The sequence below is a fragment of the Schistocerca nitens genome, chromosome 1 (genome assembly GCF_023898315.1).
Source record: "Schistocerca nitens isolate TAMUIC-IGC-003100 chromosome 1, iqSchNite1.1, whole genome shotgun sequence".
Lineage (NCBI taxonomy): Eukaryota > Metazoa > Arthropoda > Insecta > Orthoptera > Acrididae > Schistocerca > Schistocerca nitens.
The window spans coordinates 253,755,366-253,776,425 of record NC_064614.1 but is presented as its reverse complement, the minus strand read 5'-3'; the positions used below and the strand labels follow the sequence as shown (position 1 = coordinate 253,776,425).

The following is a 21,060-nucleotide window of genomic DNA, read 5'->3' as shown; positions in this document are numbered from 1 at the left end:
ACTCACCCCCCCCCCCAACCCACACACACACATCGAACCACCCCCTCCCCCCCCCCCCCCCCTCCTCGGGTTATTGTGCGGTTCGGCCACCAGTGGACCCCTCTGGGAACATCTCACACCAGACGAGTGTAACCCCAAATGTTTGCATGATAGAATAATTATGGTGTATGTATACATGGAGAAAGTGTTTGCGCAGTAGTCGCCGACATAGTGTAACTGAGGCGGAATAAGGGGAACCAGCCCGCATTCGCCAAGGCAGATGGAAAACCGCCTTAAAAACAATCCACAGACTGGCCATCACACCGGACCTCGACAGTAATCAGCCAGGCAGATTCGTGTCAGGGACCGGCACGGCTTCCCACCGGGAAAACAGTGCGTTAGACCGCACGGCTAACTGGGCGGGCGTGAATACTGTTTGTGTGTTTCCTTTTTTATTAACTATTACTTACATCTACATCCATATTCCGCAAGCCACGGTGTGTTGTATGGTGGAGCGTATTTTGTGTACCTCTATCAATTACCCCCTTTCCTATTCTATTCACAAATATCTCACGGGAAGAACAGTTGCCTCCACGCGGGCTCAAATCTCTCTGCTCTTATCTACCTGGTCTTTACACGAGATAAACATAGGAGGAAGCAGTATATTTGTCGACCCTTCCGGGAACATGCACTCTGGACACTTTAACAGTAAACCATACTGTAATGCGGTGTCACCTCGCCTTTCCTGTTCCACTCACAAACTGTTTGAGGGAAGATTAATTGCCGGTAAACCCCCCTTGTGGGCTCAAATCTCCCTAATTTTATCTTCGTGGTCTTTTCACGAGATATACATAGGAGGAAGCAGTATTAAAAAAATGGCTCTGAGCACTATGGGAGTTAACTTCTGAGGTCATCAGTCCCCTAGAACTTAGAACTACTTAAACCTAACTAACCTAAGGACATCACACACATCCATGCCCGAGGCAGGATTCGAACCTGCGACCGTAGCTGCGTTCCAGACTGTAGCGCCTAGAACCGCTCGGCCACCCCGGCTGGCGGAAGCAGTATATTTGTGGGCTGTTGTAGGAACGTATACTCTTTGCTCTTTAACAATAAATCATACTGCGATTCAGTACGTCTCTCTAGCAGCATCTGCTGCTGGAGTTAGTTGATCGTCTCTGTGACGCGTTTGTGCCTACTAAACGAACCTGTAATGAAACGTGCTGCTCTTCTTTGGAGCTTCTCTTTGTCCTCTGTCAATCCTACCCTATACAGATCCCCTACTGATGAGCAGTGTTCAATTATAGGCCAAACCAGGTTTTGTGAGCTATCTCCTTTGTTGATGGACCGCATTTCCTGAGGATTCTTCCAATGAATGTCACGGCCGACTGCACCAACGTCGAATAAAAGTTAACTGTGGTTAAATCTGCATTTAACACTGGCCAGTTCAAAATTCGTCTGCACCAACTTAGTTTAAAGTTAAACGAAAAAGTTAACTGCGGTTAAAGTTGACTGTGGTTGGAGGCTCATTTATCTTGAATTGATCACGCTTAAAATAAGGAAACACATACCATATTAAGATGGCGGAGCGTTTTGATGTTTCAGATAGCACAGAAGATGAAAAAATGTTATAACTTGACCAAGTAAATCATCATCACAACTGTATTCACGTACTTCTGGAAAGGGGAAATCCTTTCAAAGAAGGAAATTTGAAGAGAAATTTCGTCTTTCAAAAGAAACAGTGTGGTGGTTACTACAACAAATCAACGAGACTTTGGAATTTCCTACTCACCAGAACATCTCAGTCTCACCCACTAATAGACTTCTAATGACATTAAGGGTGCATTTGGAGCGCATTACTGGTGCATTTAATACAACTTCCACTACAGTGCTAATGTTCACTCGACAGCAAAAAAAGTGGGCCACTTCTGAATGCAGACAACATAACGTAGCTGACTTGCAAATCCTCTAAAGACCGAAACCCTCTTGGGTACAATCGATTGACTTCACACAATGGTTACCACAAGAGACCACTAGAGAACACTGCTCATTCTGGCTGTCATCCAAATGTAAACTAATACTGTGATGCAACAAATATTAGAAAACACGTTTTAGAGGTTAGGCAGCTGCTAATGCTTGTAAATTAAACTTATTTACAACAAGTGACACTTCAGAAGTCTTACCGTGCCCATTAAATGACATGACGAGATTTTGTTCTTGTTCTGAATTTGAATGCAGTTTTAACCAAACAAAGCTTGCGTGTCTGATAGAGACTGAACTAGGAATAAACAGACTAAAATATCGAAGTTTTCACCAGTATAACTGTAAAAGGTCGAATGTCCATATCTGGAAATAAATGACGATATTTTTAGCACTGCACTAAGAACCTCACGAAGCTTATATTGCCCCTGAAAACTAACCACGAAAAGCATGCAATAAAGTGCAATGCGCAAGCGCGAAACGCCATGAAGTAAAGTTGTGGCGATGGACAGGGAGTAGAACCCAGTACCTGTTTGAATTGTTAACTAAGCACAATCGGACTTCAGGTATTAAGTATGCTCATCAATAGCGTGATGTTGGAACCTGAAACGACGGTACAAGTGATTTTTGCCTGGCAGAGATTCGAACCCAGCACCTTTCACTATTGTCTTGTAGCTACGAATAGACATGAAACATTTATTGTTTCTTCACCAGTAGCAAGATGTGCACATGTTCGGCTAGAGGTGCCTGGGTCTCCAACCCAGCGCATATCGTCGTTGTTGACCCCACATGAAGAGATGTCAACTACTTCGTTCGCTTTCACTAGTAGTTAGGATCGCGCCGTTCGTAGATACCTGGAGGAGTTTGACATCGTGAGTAAAAAACGAAATCATCTAGAAGGTTTCAAATCCAGAGAAAAATTGGAAACGGAGCTCGAATCCTAGTCTAGTGCAAAAATTTTCAGATCTCAAAGTCACCTAAAATAAGAAATGAAAGTCCTAAGACCTTACATGAGGATTGGTTCGTGAACTAAAATAACATTACTAGTGTAAGAAAGCTTACTAGAGACAGATTTTCTGCAAGCAGCAACTTTGTCTCTGACGGCTAAAACTAATCCAACTCCGTTGCAGGCAGTAGCGAATGTAGATGTTTAATGTTGATTTGGAACCACAGTACAGTCCTGGGTTCTTTACTTGTTGTTACTGAGGGAGAAGAGGGTATATTTGTGACTGTTAAAAACTGGTACCCCAGCGGAAATCGAACCCACACCTTAGTCATTGCAATCTAGACTCAGTCCAACCAACCACCGAATCTTACATGTCTTAGCATCATGTTTTTATCATAATGGGGTACGCAGTACATGGTACATGAAGTGTTGACTTGCAATTCAGCTGTTGTTGTGAATAACGTTTTCGTTCTGTAATAGTCTACGGCACGCACTGCGAGCGCAAAGCGGTGATATCAAACCCATCCTTGTCCTTTCTGTTTTAAGCCATATTGCGTCCTTCTGCTATGAGCATCAGTCTGACAGAAGGTCAGAGACAGTTTCGTTATTTTTCTAGCCAGCCAGTAATAGAAAAAGGTTGGTGAAACATGTTTATGAAAGATCTCGTGGGTGTCAATCATGTTAAGACCAATTTGTGCACCATCAGCCATCGGCCATTTGATGTAGACCTGCTTCTACCCAAGTGATCGCGACGTATCAGGCATAGAGTCTATGATCTCCAGCGGACTTTTCTGCACTCTAATCGACAAGTACATCCTTATGAAACATTTTGTACGATACAATACTGTGTTTCAGCATGTTCCGTGGCGATTTTGTATGGCATATCACTATAAACTTATTTAACAATGGTCTTACTTTGTTCAAGTTTGTAGTATAGCTGATGCCTTGACAACTTGAATATTTCTCATTTTTTACTTGTTGGGGAGCGTCGTTTATGCATCAGAAAACGGACTCTAAACGGAATAAAGTTTAACATTTGTCCCATTATGTTCTTTTGTGTTTAATAAAAGGGTGAAAGCAATGTAGGCAATTTGAAACCCCGTTTGCCTTGTATGGAGTGAGTGCTTTCGAGAAAGCCAAGTCGTATCGTTTCAAATATGATAAGTTTGAGAAAAATTCATCACCACATTCAGGAAGACAAACAGTTGTTGATGAAGGACGTTTCTGGAATTTGCTACTGTGGTCAATTACGGCGTATTAGCCTTTGTGTAAAACTTGCCTTCAGTAGTCATATTGAGGTTAAAAGAAAGAACGAGGATTACGGTACAATGTCTCGCCGAAAATGAAATCAGACGCTAACTGGGAACGGTAGGAAAGGAAGTCGTCTGCGCACTTTCAAAGGATTGATCCTTCCATTTGCTGCAATAGTTTTTAGGAGGTAACCGTAAACCTAAACCAGTAAAACCTGATGGCTATTTGAAGTACATACGGTAACTTCATAAGGAGAAAATAGTGGAGCCATAACAAACATTATCTCAAACAATGGCCTGTATACGTCCACAAATTTTATTGTTATTGATATACGTCTGGTGGCGCCAAGTAGGTGTTTTGTGTTACGAACTGCTTCACAGGGATGTGTCCTTTGGAGTTGACATTTTTGGCAACAAATGAGATGCCTTGCAGTCGCAGAGTAACATAAGCGACATGGAAGACAGCACCAAGGAGTTTGGTTGACAATCGTGCCTCCTGCGCATCTTCTAATCTGACACCCGCATGTGTTTATCTTTCTCGCCCCTTAACGGTTAACTATCAATAAAGTTAGTTTCTGCTTTCTTTTGTTTGTTTTGTTTTGACGATTGCGTTAAACGTGGCTTAACACAGTATCAGCATGTTGTTGTGAATAACGTATTCATTGTATAATAGTCTACGGCACGAAGGATCAATCCTTTGAAAGTGCACAGATGACTTCCTTTCCCACTGTTCGCAGTTCGCGTCTCATCTCGTTTTCGACGAGACATTGTACCGTAATCCTCCTTCCTTTCTTTTAATCTCAATCCGTGGATTCGATCTGCGCGTCATCAGACGGTAACGAGATGGAATATATTGTTGACAGTTTCTCTGATATTTGTGTCTATTTTGTTAAGTAACCTAATGGAAAACGCTTTTAATGTGCACTATAGTAATACAACTGATTCATCGTCATAATACCATACGATGAAAGACTATCTTAATTAAACGTGAAGTCTTTTGTCGTACTCAAGGACCTTTATCGGACGACAACGTAAATACGACAATGTGGCTGTGAGAGTAGTTATTGAATGAAGTACAGTTGGCAGATTATTCAGTGATACGATTTCATTAACAAATATGTGTATTTTCAGTATTTTATGTTTCTTACCTCTACATCTACTGGTTACTGAACGTAGAGAGACGTCTTAGGATTACAAAATTTCTAAAGATGTTTTGTGTTCGATAGAGCTGTGTGGAGCTCTGTCACAGAGGACGTAAAATGTTACTCTCGCGCCAGTTTGGAACTGAGAGCTACTGCCTCTTCTCCCTTTCAGTGTGTTGACATTTTCATGGTGAACGCGATCAGCTGCAGCGTTCATCGCCTCCTCATTGCCCTTGTGATGGCTGATACAGATAATTCGCAATGTAGACAACGAGATTAACTGTAGTAGCTGCATGAAAGTAATCTCCCCAGTCTGTAAACTTATATTTGATCAATCTGTGACACACCAAAGTGGAATTCATTTAGTATCTTTGATTGGTATACCACGAATGTATCAAGTGGATCTTGAAAATAATCCTCTGTCATTCTAGGAAGAAATAAAACAATCGTCATCAGACATGTTACACTCTTTTGTCATGATGTCATGATCCTATCATAGTCGTAGCAGAAGATTATGTTTCTTCGTCGAGTGGGCTAACAATTTAGGAGTGCACCTTCTGCATCAACGATGCAGCGGCTTAATTATTTTTCCTACGACGTCATGAGTAGTAATCAGGTATTTATGGCGAGGGAGAAGAATGGAAAGTTGCACAGAACACAGCAATGCATACGAAAGAAAATAAACGTAATTCACTCAGTTACAGATACATTTAATTGACAATGGCATATAGCAGGACATGTGAATAAATACTTTGAAGCAACGTTATTAAATACCCCGAAATGTATTACATATTGACATCAAACCAGAATGGATTTGGGAAGCGTCACCCTTGAGAGACACAGCTGACACTTTTTCACACAACGTACTGTGTAAAGGGTCTCTCAAATTGATTTCGTAGTTACAGAGCTCCAAAAAGGCTTTTGGTATCATTCCTCATAAATGGATTCCTACCACGTTGCTTTCCTACAGACTATCGTCTGTTGTGGACTGGATTCGTGATTTCCTGTCTGAAGGATCACTGTGTTCAGTGGATGACAGGATGCTATTTCTAATATACACAAACTATTTAGCAGTCAGAGCATTTGTCTTAGATTTGTCTGAGATAACGCTGCCGTCTAGTAAAGTCCTCAGAAGAGTAAAGCGAATTGCAAAATGATGTTGACAATCTACACGGTGCAGATTGTGACAATAGATGCTAAACAGTTAAATGTGGGAGGTTCCGCACATGATTACTAAGAAGGTTCCATCAAGCAAAACAAATCTGAGGGTTATAGATATAACAAAAGTCCTGGGGCTAACAAATATAAACAGCATAACTGGGAAACATCACATGTTGTGACGGAGGGGGAACAAACTGTAGGGTGTGTAATAATTATGTGTTATTTATGGTTGTCAAAGCAGAAAAATACGTAAAGACTTTTTCTAGGTTAAGTGAATATTTTAGAGACTTTTTGCGCAGCAACAGCCAGCCCTTCGACAGATCAACGACCGAGCAGCCTGGCAATGCTTCCAAGGAAAACAACGACCAGCGCTGTTCGCACATCAGTGGTCAATGTTCCAGGTACTGTCAGCATACGGAACTCCCGTACGTGACGTGTCTGGCGATACGGAGGAGAGGTCAGGGAAATGTCCGACCACGCCAGCAGCCCGCATCTCGTGGTCGTGCGGTACCGTTCTCGCTTCCCACGCCCGGGTTCCCGGGTTCGATTCCCGGCGGGGTCAGGGATTTTCTCTGCCTCGTGATGGCTGGGTGTTGTGTGCTGTCCTTAGGTTAGTTAGGTTTAAGTAGTTCTAAGTTCTAGGGGACTTATGACCACAGCAGTTGAGTCCCATAGTGCTCAGAGCCATTTGAACCACGCCAGCACAGAGGTGAAACACTGGAAAGCCGGGAAGTGTGTCGATGTTGGTCACGTGTCTGTCCAACGTGAGAAGCATAGATCAAAGACCGAAGCGTCAGTCGCCGCCTAGAAACTTTCCAACATTGGCAAAAACACCGAATAAATACTTCCGACAAACGGTCATGAAAGTGTCCTCCGAGAGAAGAAAGAAGACACGGATAAACGTCGCTTGTACGGACGGATCGATGGTTAGTCAGCGGACGTCATATTTCGCTTCAACGACAGCCGCTACGCTGTTCGACAGAAGATATCAGTACCGCGACAATAGGTCAACGCAGAAGATGCCATCCCAGATGTTACCAGAAAGAAGTTCGTGTGGTATTTACCTAAATGATTGGTGAGGACAAAGGGACTGCGGCCTCACCAAATGGGTCTCCTGTGAGCCTAGGGATTGACGAACTCCGCCAGAGGACGCCTAACCTGAAGCTCGCTGGTTCGATTCTGTGATGGAGGACCCCACGCCACGCCGTAGCCGCTTGTTAATAACGCAGCGAGAGAATTCATAAGGAGAAGACCGCACCGCCGCCGTAGTGGGTCACGCCGTAGTGGGGAAGAACACGACGTCTGGCACGCCGCTGAAACACGAGCTGTCGCCGCATCAGCGGTCTCTGAAATCAGCACGCTACGTCTCCGCCGCTCCGCAGCCGCGAGGAATTGAGCGAGTTAAAACACATCGTATTGCTCTGTTTGTTCAAAGGGTCTTATGTCAAAATAAATGACTGTTAGTGGAACCACCAATGTTTGACTCACACCTCACCCACTGAGCCAAGGAAAGAGCCCACTCTCCCTCCCACAACGTGTCGCTTTCCCTCCTGCCATCCCTGACAAAATAATGATCTTTGCTACCCTCAGTCACTGACGCTCAATATCTAGTGTCCCTAAACCTCGACCCGATACGAAATGTTGGGTTACTGACACAGCCATTAGAAGATCGAAGAAGTCTACTAAGGAGACCACCAACACTACGGTTGTTCGACCTCGTCTGGAATACTGCTGAGGAATGTGCGATCATCACCTGGCTGGATTGATGGAGGCCACTGAAAACGTTGAAAGAAGGCAGCTGATTTTGCAGTATAGCGAAATAGGGGAGAGAGGATGACGGTTTTCTTTTTTTTCCCCCTTGACGTTGGAGATGGGGAGGAGGCAGGGGGACGAGTTGGGGACACAGATTAAAACAAACGCTTTTTCACTGTATCGCGTTATTTCAACAAGATTTCAGCCACGATCCCCCCTCTTCTGAAAACAAACTTCTGTTATCACTGCCGTACAAAGGATGATACTACAAATGTAGTAACATAAGAGTAATTAGAACTTGCACATAAAGTTTTGGTGTTCATTTTTCTCGGACTTCATATGTGAGTTGACTGGTCGCGAAACTGAAGCGATTGTGTGAACCCTTTATGAACTGCGAATTACAGAGTAATCGTGTATCACTTTGATGTAAATGAAGCGCCTCAGCAAAACGTAATTTCCGTTGTGCAGCACTTAAAGTTTCAAAGACAATAAGTACAGTTTGTAAGTGCTCAAAATGTGAATAATATAAGATGAACACACAATTATTTCGCAAGTTTGTCACTAAAACTGTTTACTTTTAAAATCCGTGATCTTGGTAGAACACATATTTTCTTAAGGAAAGATCTTATGCATAGAACTTACAAAAAAGAATAGTTTCTTGCATCATGTTTTTGCTAGCTAGTTGAAATATTTCGTGGTAGCTACATTCATCAGGAGTGTATTCTTTAACTTATTTTTCGTTAAATATTTGAATCAAACGTCAAAAGTAGATGCGCCTACCTGCTCATGTTGTAGCAAAATAGCTCTAGCTGCATTAGTTTGTGTTGTAGACTTGGGTAGGGTACATGAAATGTTTGGTACTTCAAGGAGTCAGCAAGGCTTTGCTAGGGCCCATACTAGCTGCGATTCGTGAGCGGCGGGAGAGCCAGGCTGGATGGCTGATTAGCTGGCCAGCAGGATACACTATGTGATCAAAAGTATCCGGACACCTGGCTGAAAATGACTTACAAGTTCGTGGCGTCCTCCATCGGTAATGCTGGAATTCAGAATGGTGTTGGCCCACCTTTAGCCTTGATGACAGCTTCCACTCTCTCAGGCATACATTCAATTAGGTGCTAGAAGCTTTCTTGGAGAATGGCTGCCCATTCTTCACTAAGTGCTGCATTGAGGAGAGGTATCGATGTCGGTCGGTGCGGCCTAGCACGAAGTAGGCGTTCCAAAGCATCCCAAAGGTGTTCTATAGGATTCAGGGCAGGACTATGTGCAAGCCAGTTCATTACAGGGATGTTACTGTCGTGTAACGACTCCGCCACAGGCCGTGCATTATGAACAGGTGCTCGATCGTGTTGAAAGATTCAATCGCCATACCCGAATTGTTCTTCAATAGTGGCAAGCAAGAAGGTGCTGAAAACTCAATGTAGGTCTGTGCTGCGACAGTGCCAAGCAAAACCACAAGGGTTGCACCCCCCTCCATGAAAAACAGGACCACACCATAACACCACCGCCTCCGAATTTTACTGTTGGCACTTCACACGTTGGCAGATGACGTTCAGCGGGCATTCGCCACACGCACACCCTGCCATCGGATCGCCACATTGTGTACCGTGATTTGTCACTCCAACAACGTTTCTCCACTGTTCAGTCGCCCAATGTTTACGCTCCTTACACCAAACGAGGCGTCGTTTGGCATTTACTGACGTGATGTGTGGCTTATGAGCAGCCCCACGACCATGAAATCAAAGTTTTCTCAGTCCCCGCCTAACTGTCATAGTACTTGCAGTGCATCCTGATGCAGTTTGGAATTCCTGTGTGATAGTCTGGACAGATGTCTGCCTATTACACATTACGACCGTCTTCAACTGTCGGTGGTCTCTGTCAGTAAACAGACGAGGTCGGCCTGTACGCTTTTGTGCTGTATGTGTCCCTTGACGTTTCCACTTCATTATCACATCGGAAATAGTGGACCTATGGATGTTTAGGAGTGTCGAAATCTCGCGTACAGACCTATGAAACAAGTGACACCCTATCACCGGACGACGTTCGAAGTCCGTGAATTCCGCGGAGCGCCACATTCTGCTCTCTCGCGATGTCTAATGACTACTTAGATCGCTGATATGAAGTACCTGGCAATAGGTGGCAGCACAATGCACATAATATGAAAAACGTATGTTTTTGGGGGTGTCCGGATACTTTTGATCACACAGTGTACAGCCTGGTGCCGAGGCGAGACCGAAGCGAGCGAGCCGGCAGTGACGGGCCAACAGCACCCCCTCTCCCCACCCCCGCCACCACAGTCAGGAACGGGCCAGCACAACCATAATTATTCTTGGCTCTGCCTCTGCCTCTCCCTTCGACATAGGTATGTTTACTTCCTCTCCTGGCATCAGTATCAGATCGGCAAGCAGAAATACACATCAGGCCGTCTGTTACAATGGCTCACTGAGAGACATCAACCTGAGATAGAGTTGTCGCTCTTATTGAAGAAGGTGGATGTTCCATCAGAATAGCTGGCAGAAGGTGTGGTGTGGCATATACCATTGCAACGAGATGGTGGAGGAACTACATTGAAAGAGGCCCTACCAAAAGAGCTCCTGGCTGAGGCACGAACAGAGTGAGCTCACCACAGGACAGATGAACGAAATCTTTAGAAATTTTGTCATAATGGGACGTCTCACTACGTTCAGTAACCAGTAGATCTAGAGGTAAGAAACATAAAATACAGCGGATCTGCTACTGAAAATAGACAAATCTATTAATGAAACCCTATCACTGAATATTCGGTTAACTGTGTTTCATTCAGCAGCTACTCTCACAGCCACATTGTCGTATTCACATTGTACACCGTAAAGCTACTTAAGTACGACAAAATTAAGGTAGCCATTTTTGTATGATATTATGATGAGACCCCAATTGTATTATTGTAGTGCATATTAATATCGTTTCCCATTAGGCTATTGAAAAAAATAGATACAAATATCAGATAAATTGTCAACAATATATTCCACCACGTTATCGAAAACCATCTGATGATGTGCGGGTAATTTTTCGATCCCATGCAGGTAATGACTTGCTGATTCTGAGTTAAGCCACGTATAAAGTACAATCGCCAAAACAAAAACAAACAAAAGAAAAAAACTAACTTACTTGATGGTTGATCGATAAGGGGTGATGAAGGTAAACACATGGGGGTGCCAGATTAGAAGATGTGCATTAGGTATGTTTGTGAACAAAGCTCCCTGATGCTGTCTTCTATGTCGCCAAAAATGTCGACTGCAAAGGAATGTCCTTGTGAAGCAGTTTGTAACACAAAACATCGACTTACTTTGCGCCACCAGATGTATATCAATAACAATAACATTTGTGGACGTATCAGACCATTGTTTGAGATAATGTTTGTTAGGTCATACCCACCGTTTTCTCCTTATGAAGTTACTGTACGATACTTCAAATCAGAATCAGGCTTCAGTGATTTAGGTTTACGGTGACTTTCTTCAATCTATTGCAGCAAATGCAAGGATCAGTCCTTTGAAATAGCACAGATGACTTCCTTCCCTGGAACCGTGCGACCGCTACGGTCGCAGGTTCGAATCCTGCCTCGGGCGTGGATGTGTGTGATGTCCTTAGGTTAGTTAGGTTTAAGTAGTTCTAAGTTCTAGGGGACTGATGACCTCAGACGTTAAGTCCCATAGTGCTCAGAGCCATTTGAACCATTTGAACTTCCTTCCCCATCTTTTCCAGTTCGCGTCTAATCCCGTTTTCGACGAGACGTTGTACCGTAATCCTCCTTCTTTTCTTTTAACCTCAATATGAGTTTTGAAGGCAAATCTCACACAAAGGTTAACTGATCACATTTTGCCAATTATCGGATACACTGCCATTGACCATAGTAGTAAATTGAATGTGGTGATTAATGTATCTCAAACCGATCATACTTGGAACGATAGAACTCAACTTTCTCGAAAGCACTCATTCCATACAGGGGACAGTTGTTTCGAACTGCCTCCACTGCTATCATATTAATCACAAACGGAACACAATGGTACAAATATCAGACTTTACTCCGTTTTAGAGTCCATTTTCTAACATATAAATGACTCTCCTCAATGCCAGAAATGAGAAATATCCAAGTTGTCATGGCACGAGCTATACTACAAACTTGAACAAAGTAAGACCATTGTTAAATACGTTTATAGTTATATGCCATACAAAATCGCCACGGAGCATGCTGAAACACAATATTATATCATACAAAATGATTCGTGAGATCGTACTTGTTAATTCAAGCGCAGAGACTCCATGCCTGATATGTCGCGATCACTTGGGTAGAAGCAGGTCTGCATCAAATGGCCGATGGCTGATGACGCTGAAATTGGTATTAGCATGACCAACGCCCACGAGCCATTTCATAAACATGTGTCATTAAGATTTTTCTATTACTGCGTGGTTAGAAAAATAATGAAACTGTCTCTGACCTGTCAGATCGATGCTCTTAGCAGACAGACGGAACATGGCTTTAAAAAGCAAGGAAAGGCAGGGGTTTGATATCACCACTTGGCGCTCGCACTGCGTGACGTTGACAACAGCTGATGTGCAAATCAACACATCTCATACCATCTGCTGTTTACCCCTTTATGACAAAAACATGACGCTTAAACATGTGAAATTCGGGGGTTGGTTGGACTGAGACTAGCTTCTAATGACTTAGATGTGGGTTTGATTTCCACTGGGGGAAACAGTTCTTAATAGCCATAAATATAACCACTTCATCTCCAGTAACAGCAACTGTTCTATGGTTCCAATCAACATTAAACATTGATGAAGGTTCCTCGGGTCTCCTTCAGGGTGGTAGCGTTGATGTATCGCGACATTTCGGGAAGTGTCATACTACCCATCTTACAATGAAGTGTCGAGATTCGTAGAGAGTGGGGTATTTACACTACTGGCCATTAAAATTGCTACACCACGAAGATGACGGGCTACAGATACGAAATTTAACCTACAAGAAGAAGATGCTGTGATATGCAAATGATTAGCTTTTCAGAGCATTCACACAAGGTTAGCGACGGTGGCGACACCTACAACGTAATGACATGAGAAAAGTTTCCAACCGATTTCTCGTACACAAACAGCAGTTGACCGGCGTTGCCTGGTGAAACGTTGTTGTGATGCCTCGTGTAAGGAGGAGAAATGCGTACCATCACGTTTCTGACTTTCATAAAGCTCGCATTGTAGCCTATCGCGATTGCGGTTTATTGTAACGCGACATTGCTGCTCGCGTTGGTCGAGATCCAATGACTGTTAGCAGAATATGGAATCGGTGGGTTCAGGAGGATAATATGGAACGCCGTGCTGGATCCCAACGGCCTCGTATCACTAGCAGTCGAGATGACAGGCATCTTATTCGCATGGCTGTAACGGTTCGTGCAGCCACGTCTCAATCCCTGAGTCAACAGATGGGGAAGTTTGCAGGACAACAACCATCTGCACGAACAGTTCGACGACGTTTGCAGCAGCATGGTCTATCAGCTCGGAGACCATGGCTGTGGTTACCCTTGATGCTGCATCACAGACAGGAGCACCTGCGATGATGTACTGAACGACGAACCTGGGTGCACGAATGGCAAACCGTCATTTTTTCGGATGAATCCAGGTTCTGTTTACAGCATCATGATGGTTGCATCCATATTTGGTGGCATAGCAGTGAACGCACATTGGAAGCATGTATTCGTCATCGCCATACTGGCGTATCACCCGGCGTGATGGTATGGGGTGCCATTGGTTACATGTCTCGGTCACCTCTTGTTTGCAATGACAGCACTTTGAACAGTGGACGTTACATTTAAGATGTGTTACGACCCATGGCTCTACCTTTCATTCAGTCCCTGCGAAACCCTACATTTCAGCAGGATAATGCATGACCACATGTTGCAGGTCCTGTACGGGCCTTTCTGGATACAGAAAATATTCGACTGCTGCCCTGCCCAGCACATTCTCCAGATCTCTCACCAATTGAAAACGTCTGGTCAATGGTGGCCAAGCAACTGGCTCATCAAATACGCCAGTCACTACTCGTGATGAACTGTGGTATCGTGTTGAAGCTGCATCGGCAGCTGTGCCTGTACACGCCATCCAAGCTCTGTTTGCCTCAATGCCCAGGCGTATCAAGGCCGTTGTTACGGCCAGAGGTGGTTGTTCTGGGTACTGATTTCTCAGGATCTAAGCACCCAAATTGCGTGAAAATGTAATCACGTGTCAGTTCTAGTATAATATATTTGTACAATGAATACTCGTTTATTATCTGCATTTCTTCTTGGTGTAGCAATTTTAGTGGCCAGTAGTGTATATGCGCAGTCACACCCCTCCACTAGGCCTTGGGATGCTGTGGTGGACGAGCATGAGCACACTGCCGTGGGGTTAGCAGTCACCTCAGCAGCCGCGATCGGATCTCGGTGCAAGCATTCTGTCTACGTCCGCAGCGGAGGACATTGACAGGTGCGCTCCCGACAGTTTGCCGCAATCACAGGTTTCCTTGCTGCGCTCAATTGGTATCCCGCATCCCTGTTGACCAGGTTGGCATGAATCCTTATTTCTAGGGATTCTTTGATAATACTTCCCCAGAAGCCAGATATTCGGCAGAACACCTTCGTGTTTTCAAAGTTGAATGTGTGTTCATTTATGCTGTGTTCTGCTATGGCCGATTTTTCTGTGTGACCTAGTCGCAGACATCTGATATGTTCTTCACAGCATTTAGATATACAGTGCTGTGTTTGTCCAACGTATTTTTTACCACATTTGCATGGTATGCAGTATATTCCTGGTGTGTTAAGACTCAGCCGGTCTTTGGCAGAACCTAGGAGCTCCCTCGTCTTTGGTGGTGGACAGAGAATGGTTTTGATATTATATTACCCCAGAAGTCATGCAATTTTGGATGAGAGTCTTCTTCTTCTTCTTCTGGGGTTGTCACTGTTTCCTTCCTAATTTAAAACGCCCTGTTGATCTGCATTTCACTGTAGCCATCTTAGTGAAAGACTTCCCTCAGGTGTTGCAGGTCAGATGGCAGGCTGCAGATGGTGCACGCCCAATGTATCAGGGTGGTCAGTAGTGTTAGCCTTTGTGCTGGATGGTGGCAGCTTGTTGCATGAAGGTATGGGTCTGTGTGTGTCTTCTTCCTATGTACTGCATGGCCTAGAGAACCATCTGCCTTCTTCTTAATTAGTATGTCAAGCAAGGGGAGGCATCCATTTTCCTCCATTTCGATCATGTGGGAACATGGCAAACAGGCACTAGATGAGTTTCTGGAGCACCTCAACAGCATCCATCCAAATATCAGATTTAAAATGGAAATGGAGGAAAATCTTTGGCTACAGATGTGACAGCTATTGTGGACAGGCTGTGTGGAAGGGATTTCTTGGTATGTAATGGGTGGCAGCTGTCAAAGTGGAGGTACTGCTGTTGGTTGATACATATGTTTGATCTGGAAGGAAGTTCTGATGTCGTCATTAACAGCACACCAGATGCAGCGCCTCTCCCAGGGTTTGTGGCCATTATGTTGGATCATAGGCAACTAGAAACTGTGGCCTAATCAGACGAATCCTGATTTCAGTTGGTAAGAGCTGTTGGCACAGACCCCATGAAGCTATAGACCCAAGTTATTAAGAAGACATTGTGCATGGTGTTGGTGGCTCCATAATGGTGCATACTGTGTTTACATGGAATGGACTTGGTCCTCTTTTCCAGCTGAACTGATTGACTAGGAAATGGTTATGTTCAGCTATTTGAAGACTATCTCCAACCATTCTTGGACATCAAATGGCTCTGAGCACTATGGGACTTAACTTCTAAGGTCATCAGTCCCCTAGAACTTCGAACTACTTAAACCTAACTAACCTAAGGACATCACACACATCCATGCCCTAGGCAGGATTCGAACCTGCGACCGTAGCGGTCGCGCAGGTCCAGACTGTAGCGCCTAGAACCGCTCGGCCACCCCGGCCGGCTCTTGGACATCATATTCCCAAACAAATATGTCAGCTGAGGGGGCCACAGTTCTTCATGAAGAACATTCTATACAATTTGACTGAATGGTTTTGCCACCCAGATCACCCGATATCAATTTTATCAAACAGAATGTTAAGGACATAATCAAGATGTCAGTTCATGCACAGCATCCTACACTAGCAACACTTTCGCAATTGTGGGTGGCTCAGTATTTCTGCAGGGGACTTCCAGTGACATCTTGAATCCATGTCTACATCTACATCTACATTTATACTCCACAAGCCACACAACGGTGTGTGGCGGAGGGCGCTTTACGTGCCACTGTCATTACCTCCCTTTCCTGTTCCAGTCGCGTATGGTTCGCGGGAAGAACGACTGTCTGAAAGCCTCCGTGCGCGCTCTAATCTCTCTAATTTTACATTCGTGATCTCCTCGGGAGGTATAAGTAGGGGGAAGCAATATATTCAATACCTCATCCAGAAAACGCTCTCGAAACCTGGCGAGCAAGCTACACCGAGATGCAGAGCGCCTCTCTTGCAGAGTCTGCCACTTGAGTTTGCTAAACATCTCCGTAACGCTATCACGGTTACCAAATAACCCTGTGACGAAACGCGCCGCTCTTCTTTGGATCTTCTCTATCTCCTCCGTCAACCCGATCTGGTATGGATCCCACACTGATGAGCAATACTCAAGTATAGGTCAAACAAGTGTTTTGTAAGCCACCTCCTTTGTTGATGGACTACATTTTCTAAGCACTCTCCCATGTCATGTCATGCCAAGTTGCTGCACTATGCTGGGAAAAAGGATTTCTGACACAATATTAGGTCTTCTGTAACCCCAATGTTACAGTGAGATGCAAGTCAATGTTTGATATTTTAAATTTTTGTATTTTAATTTCTTTCCCTGGAAGATTATTGAAAATGAAAACTGCAGCATAAAGTACACATTGCTGCAAGAAAGTTTGTCAAGCTGCTGTTCATTTTCTATCTAATTTTCATCGTGCCATTTCCTTTTGAATCAGTTTGCGTTATTAACCATAAATCCCATTTGTACAGGGCTGACAGAAACACCCAAACACACTGCACATTGTACTGAGAGACATTTTCTGATGTAAGAATATTCTTTGTAAATTTTCAGAGTACAGGGCTTAATGATTTGATACAGTGAAAATATGCAAAGTAACAAGTTTCAGTGTCAGATGCAGAGGAAATTATGCTAGTTGTATAGATAGCAGCATTAAGTTTCTATACAAGATCGTAATGTCATTCTGTGAAGAGAGTTTTTCATTTATTTTTGGTACAAAGAACTGAATTATTATTTGAGCTCTTTCTGAGAGTAAAAGTTCACTTCTACAAGAGTTCTGTCAGAAACTGTATGCTCTGCACTTTGTTGCTGTTAAATGTTAATATGTTTTCTGCAAGCCATGAGCTTATCTTATTCACTTCCATACTCACTATAACATTCACATTATGTTACATGTCTCTCATAATGACACTTGTGTGACTTGAAAAAAGAACAATGTTTGAATCACTTGCCAAGTAAAGAATCATAAATGAAGTAGCTATGAACAAGAAAGTCCTCACAACACTGATGGTAATACCATGTGTACTATAAAACAGATTACATTTATTTATAAAATGAGAAGTAAGATTCCTGAAGATAATTTTAAAAAATCTTATGATTGATAGTTATAATTATCACCTAAAAGAAATCTGGGTGCAATCATGAAACTTGTGGATGGTGTCAGCTCTATTCATATTCACCCATCAATGGATTACATTTTCCCCACAGTGGATGATTTGGTGGAGACCTTGGCTGTGGAAGTCTGCATTTTCAATATTCATGAAATACATGACCTTAAAAATCATCTTATTATCTTGCTGTAAGTGCCTGCCATAAATGGTTTCTTCACATGATGAAAGGGAAAGAAGCCACTGGGTGTCATATCAGGAGAATATGGTGAGAGTGAAGCAGCTGAGGCAAAATTTGATAGCACAAAGAAGCATGAAGTGTGACTCCTTCCTGTGTAGAGTGAGCTGTAGCATTACTACATACCAAAAATATACTCTTTGACATCCACCCATGACTCTTCATCATCACAGCTCATAAGGAAATTTCAGCAGTATGCTCTTGTGAAGGTTTCCCCTTACAAACATAATCTCTCATAATCTGTTTGCTGTACACCATTGCAGTCCCAGAAAACACTCAGCATCACCTTGCCAATTTTTTTTATTTGTGTATTGTGTTTCCTTTTTTCTTTTGTGTGTGTGTGTGTGTGTGTGTGTTTGTATGTGTGTGTGGGTATGTGTGTGTGGGTATGTGTGTGTGGGTATGTGTGTGTGTGTGTGTGTGTGTGTGTGTGTGTGTGTGTGTGCCTGTGTGTGGGTTGCCATGGCACAGGTACAGCATTTCTTCTCTTCCTTTATTCAGTGGACTTTTTGAGTGGGTGTGAGCAGTCTTGAATACCTAGCAGATATCTACTTTTGTCATGTTCAGTATGTCATGCGATATATTGAAAACTGATTTTCACTTTTTTTCACTATCAACTCAGTTGTGATGTGCTGCTCTTTGAAATTTCTGGGCACCCATTTCCCATGTGATTCTGAATTCTTCACAAAGATATGGTCTGCACTTCATTCTTCATCACTGAGATTTTTCTGGCACCACTGGAAGTATATGCACCACCTAACCACCGTGTCATAAGATGATTTATTGTTGCTGTACCCATCCATGAACTCATCATATGTTATTGCAGTATTGTGTCCCTTCAAATGTTAGAAAGAAATAGCTACACTATATTTCACTTTATCAGGGAGTTGCACTATTTTATTTTCGCTCCTGTAGTGCCATGCTGTGGTGCAGGAAATTCAATGTTTATCAGCACCACAAACATATACATGCAAAAACGCAGAAAAATTAATTGCAATTCTTCAGGCTTTCTGATGTTCTTGATATAGGAGAAGGGTTAGAATTTAACATCTCATCAACAGTGAGGTCTTTAACGACATAGCAGAAGCTCAGGTTACAGAAGGATGATGAAGTAAATCAGCCTTGCCCATTTCAAAGGAACCATCCTGGCATTTGTCTGGAACAATTTAGGGAAATCATAGAAAACCTACCTGGATCTGGATGGCCAGACAGGCAATTGAACCACTGTCCTCCCAAATGTGAGATTAGTGATTTGTTGTGTGTACTAAAGTTATATCATAACCTTCCTTTCATGTTATTTCAGTGATGAGACTTACTGCATGCGCCAGGTGCTCCCTGTTTCAGGTAGCACCTGACGAAGGCAATGAGTCACATCACCAAAATATCATGAGATAAAGACTATGATATCCGACACTACACTCAAGACTGTTTAAATTAATTTACATGATAATTAAAACTTTATGACCATCCCTTGTATTTAAACAAGGCATAACAGGCTTTGGAATACACAATTAAACCCAAAACGTTTGTGACCAATTAAAGAGTACAATTGTAGGAAAAGAAGTGGAACTACTGTATCACCAGATCTTGTATCTCCAGATTTACTTCAGCTGGAGTTGCTTAAGAAAGAAAGAAAGTATACCTTTAAATTCCAACAAGTCATGCAAGTATGACTGAATTTATTGTAAACATTTGCAGAGATATTGACTAGAAAATGCTATTGCATCATCAGGAATCTTTTACAAATAATAGGCCCTATTAGGTCATCACTTTTTTAACAGTTATTTCGGGTCTTCATGGAACATGAATAAAGATTCCCATGTGGAATCAACCTTCTTTTTCACTGACAACACTGCCATAATGCCCAGTGCAGTCCTGAAGGCCTTGTCATTCACATCAATTTTGTCTTTACTGTTTACCTTTTGGCTACATGTATAAGATAAACAATTAATGCCATGAAACGAAAGGTTATTTCTGTATCACATACAATCATGCAAATAGCTTGCAGTTATCTGCTCTGATATATGTTTAGTTTGATAAATCGTGCTCTATTTATCATCATTTCTGAGGTCACAGCATGCTGAGTTACCTTACTTTCTTGTATTGTAATAATTCAGTAGTAAATAGATGATATTCCTGATTAAGTTTCATAAATCATTCTTTAATGTTATTTTCACTTATATATCTGTAAATTACTGTAGATAGTTATCAAGAGCAACAATACTGCTACCTTTCTTTACCTTTTGTCCCAGGAACATGTGAACCAGTATGGGATACAATTTCATGCTGGCCAGAGACAGAACCTGGACAATACCAGATTCTACCATGTGCAGACTACTTTCTAGGTTTTGATCCTATGGTAATGATCATATTTTGTCAAATATCTCTTGCTGCCTAAGCTTAACACTTAATCACACAATGAAATTAACAGTATTTCACTGGCATTGGGGTAAAACCTTTTATTTTTTAAATGCTATCAGCTTGCTTATCATGTTTCACAAAATGTTATTGACCTTTTTACTCTCTTCCTAGTGTAAATTTTCATATGAGTTTGTTACTGTAACTACATGTTTTTATTGAAATACTGCTTTTTCATACAGTGTCATTATGTTGAGCAAGGAAATCCTGATTTAATATTGCAATACATTAAATTTAACAACAATATCAGAAGGATGTATTTCTACTCACATACAGGAGGCACTGATACACAGAAAGGTACAATAAAAAGACGTCTAAACATTTAAGCTTTCAGACAAAAAAAGTCTTTCTTCCAAAATAGAAACATACATTCAAACAAGACTTGTGCTTGCTTGTATCAATAAATTATTCCAAAATTACTCCAGCAAACCAATGACTTTCTCAAGTCACACTCTGATATGGGATCATTTCCTCCTTATATCCATAACACACTCTCCACCACAGC

At 42.6% G+C, this 21,060-nt stretch overlaps 2 protein-coding genes across 3 annotated transcripts in view; both read left to right on the top strand.

Moving 5' to 3' along the window:
- Positions 1-21,060, top strand: part of LOC126247391 (parathyroid hormone/parathyroid hormone-related peptide receptor-like) — a 931,061-nt gene that overhangs the window by 229,596 nt on the left and 680,405 nt on the right. The window lies entirely within an intron of this gene.
- The window catches only part of LOC126247365 (parathyroid hormone/parathyroid hormone-related peptide receptor-like), a 289,419-nt gene that overhangs the window by 54,117 nt on the left and 214,242 nt on the right, over positions 1-21,060 (top strand). For both annotated transcript variants that reach the window (XM_049948473.1, XM_049948474.1), the window contains exon 3: positions 20,390-20,496. In XM_049948473.1, the coding sequence (XP_049804430.1) occupies positions 20,390-20,496 (107 nt within the window). The remainder of the gene's footprint in view (positions 1-20,389; positions 20,497-21,060) is intronic.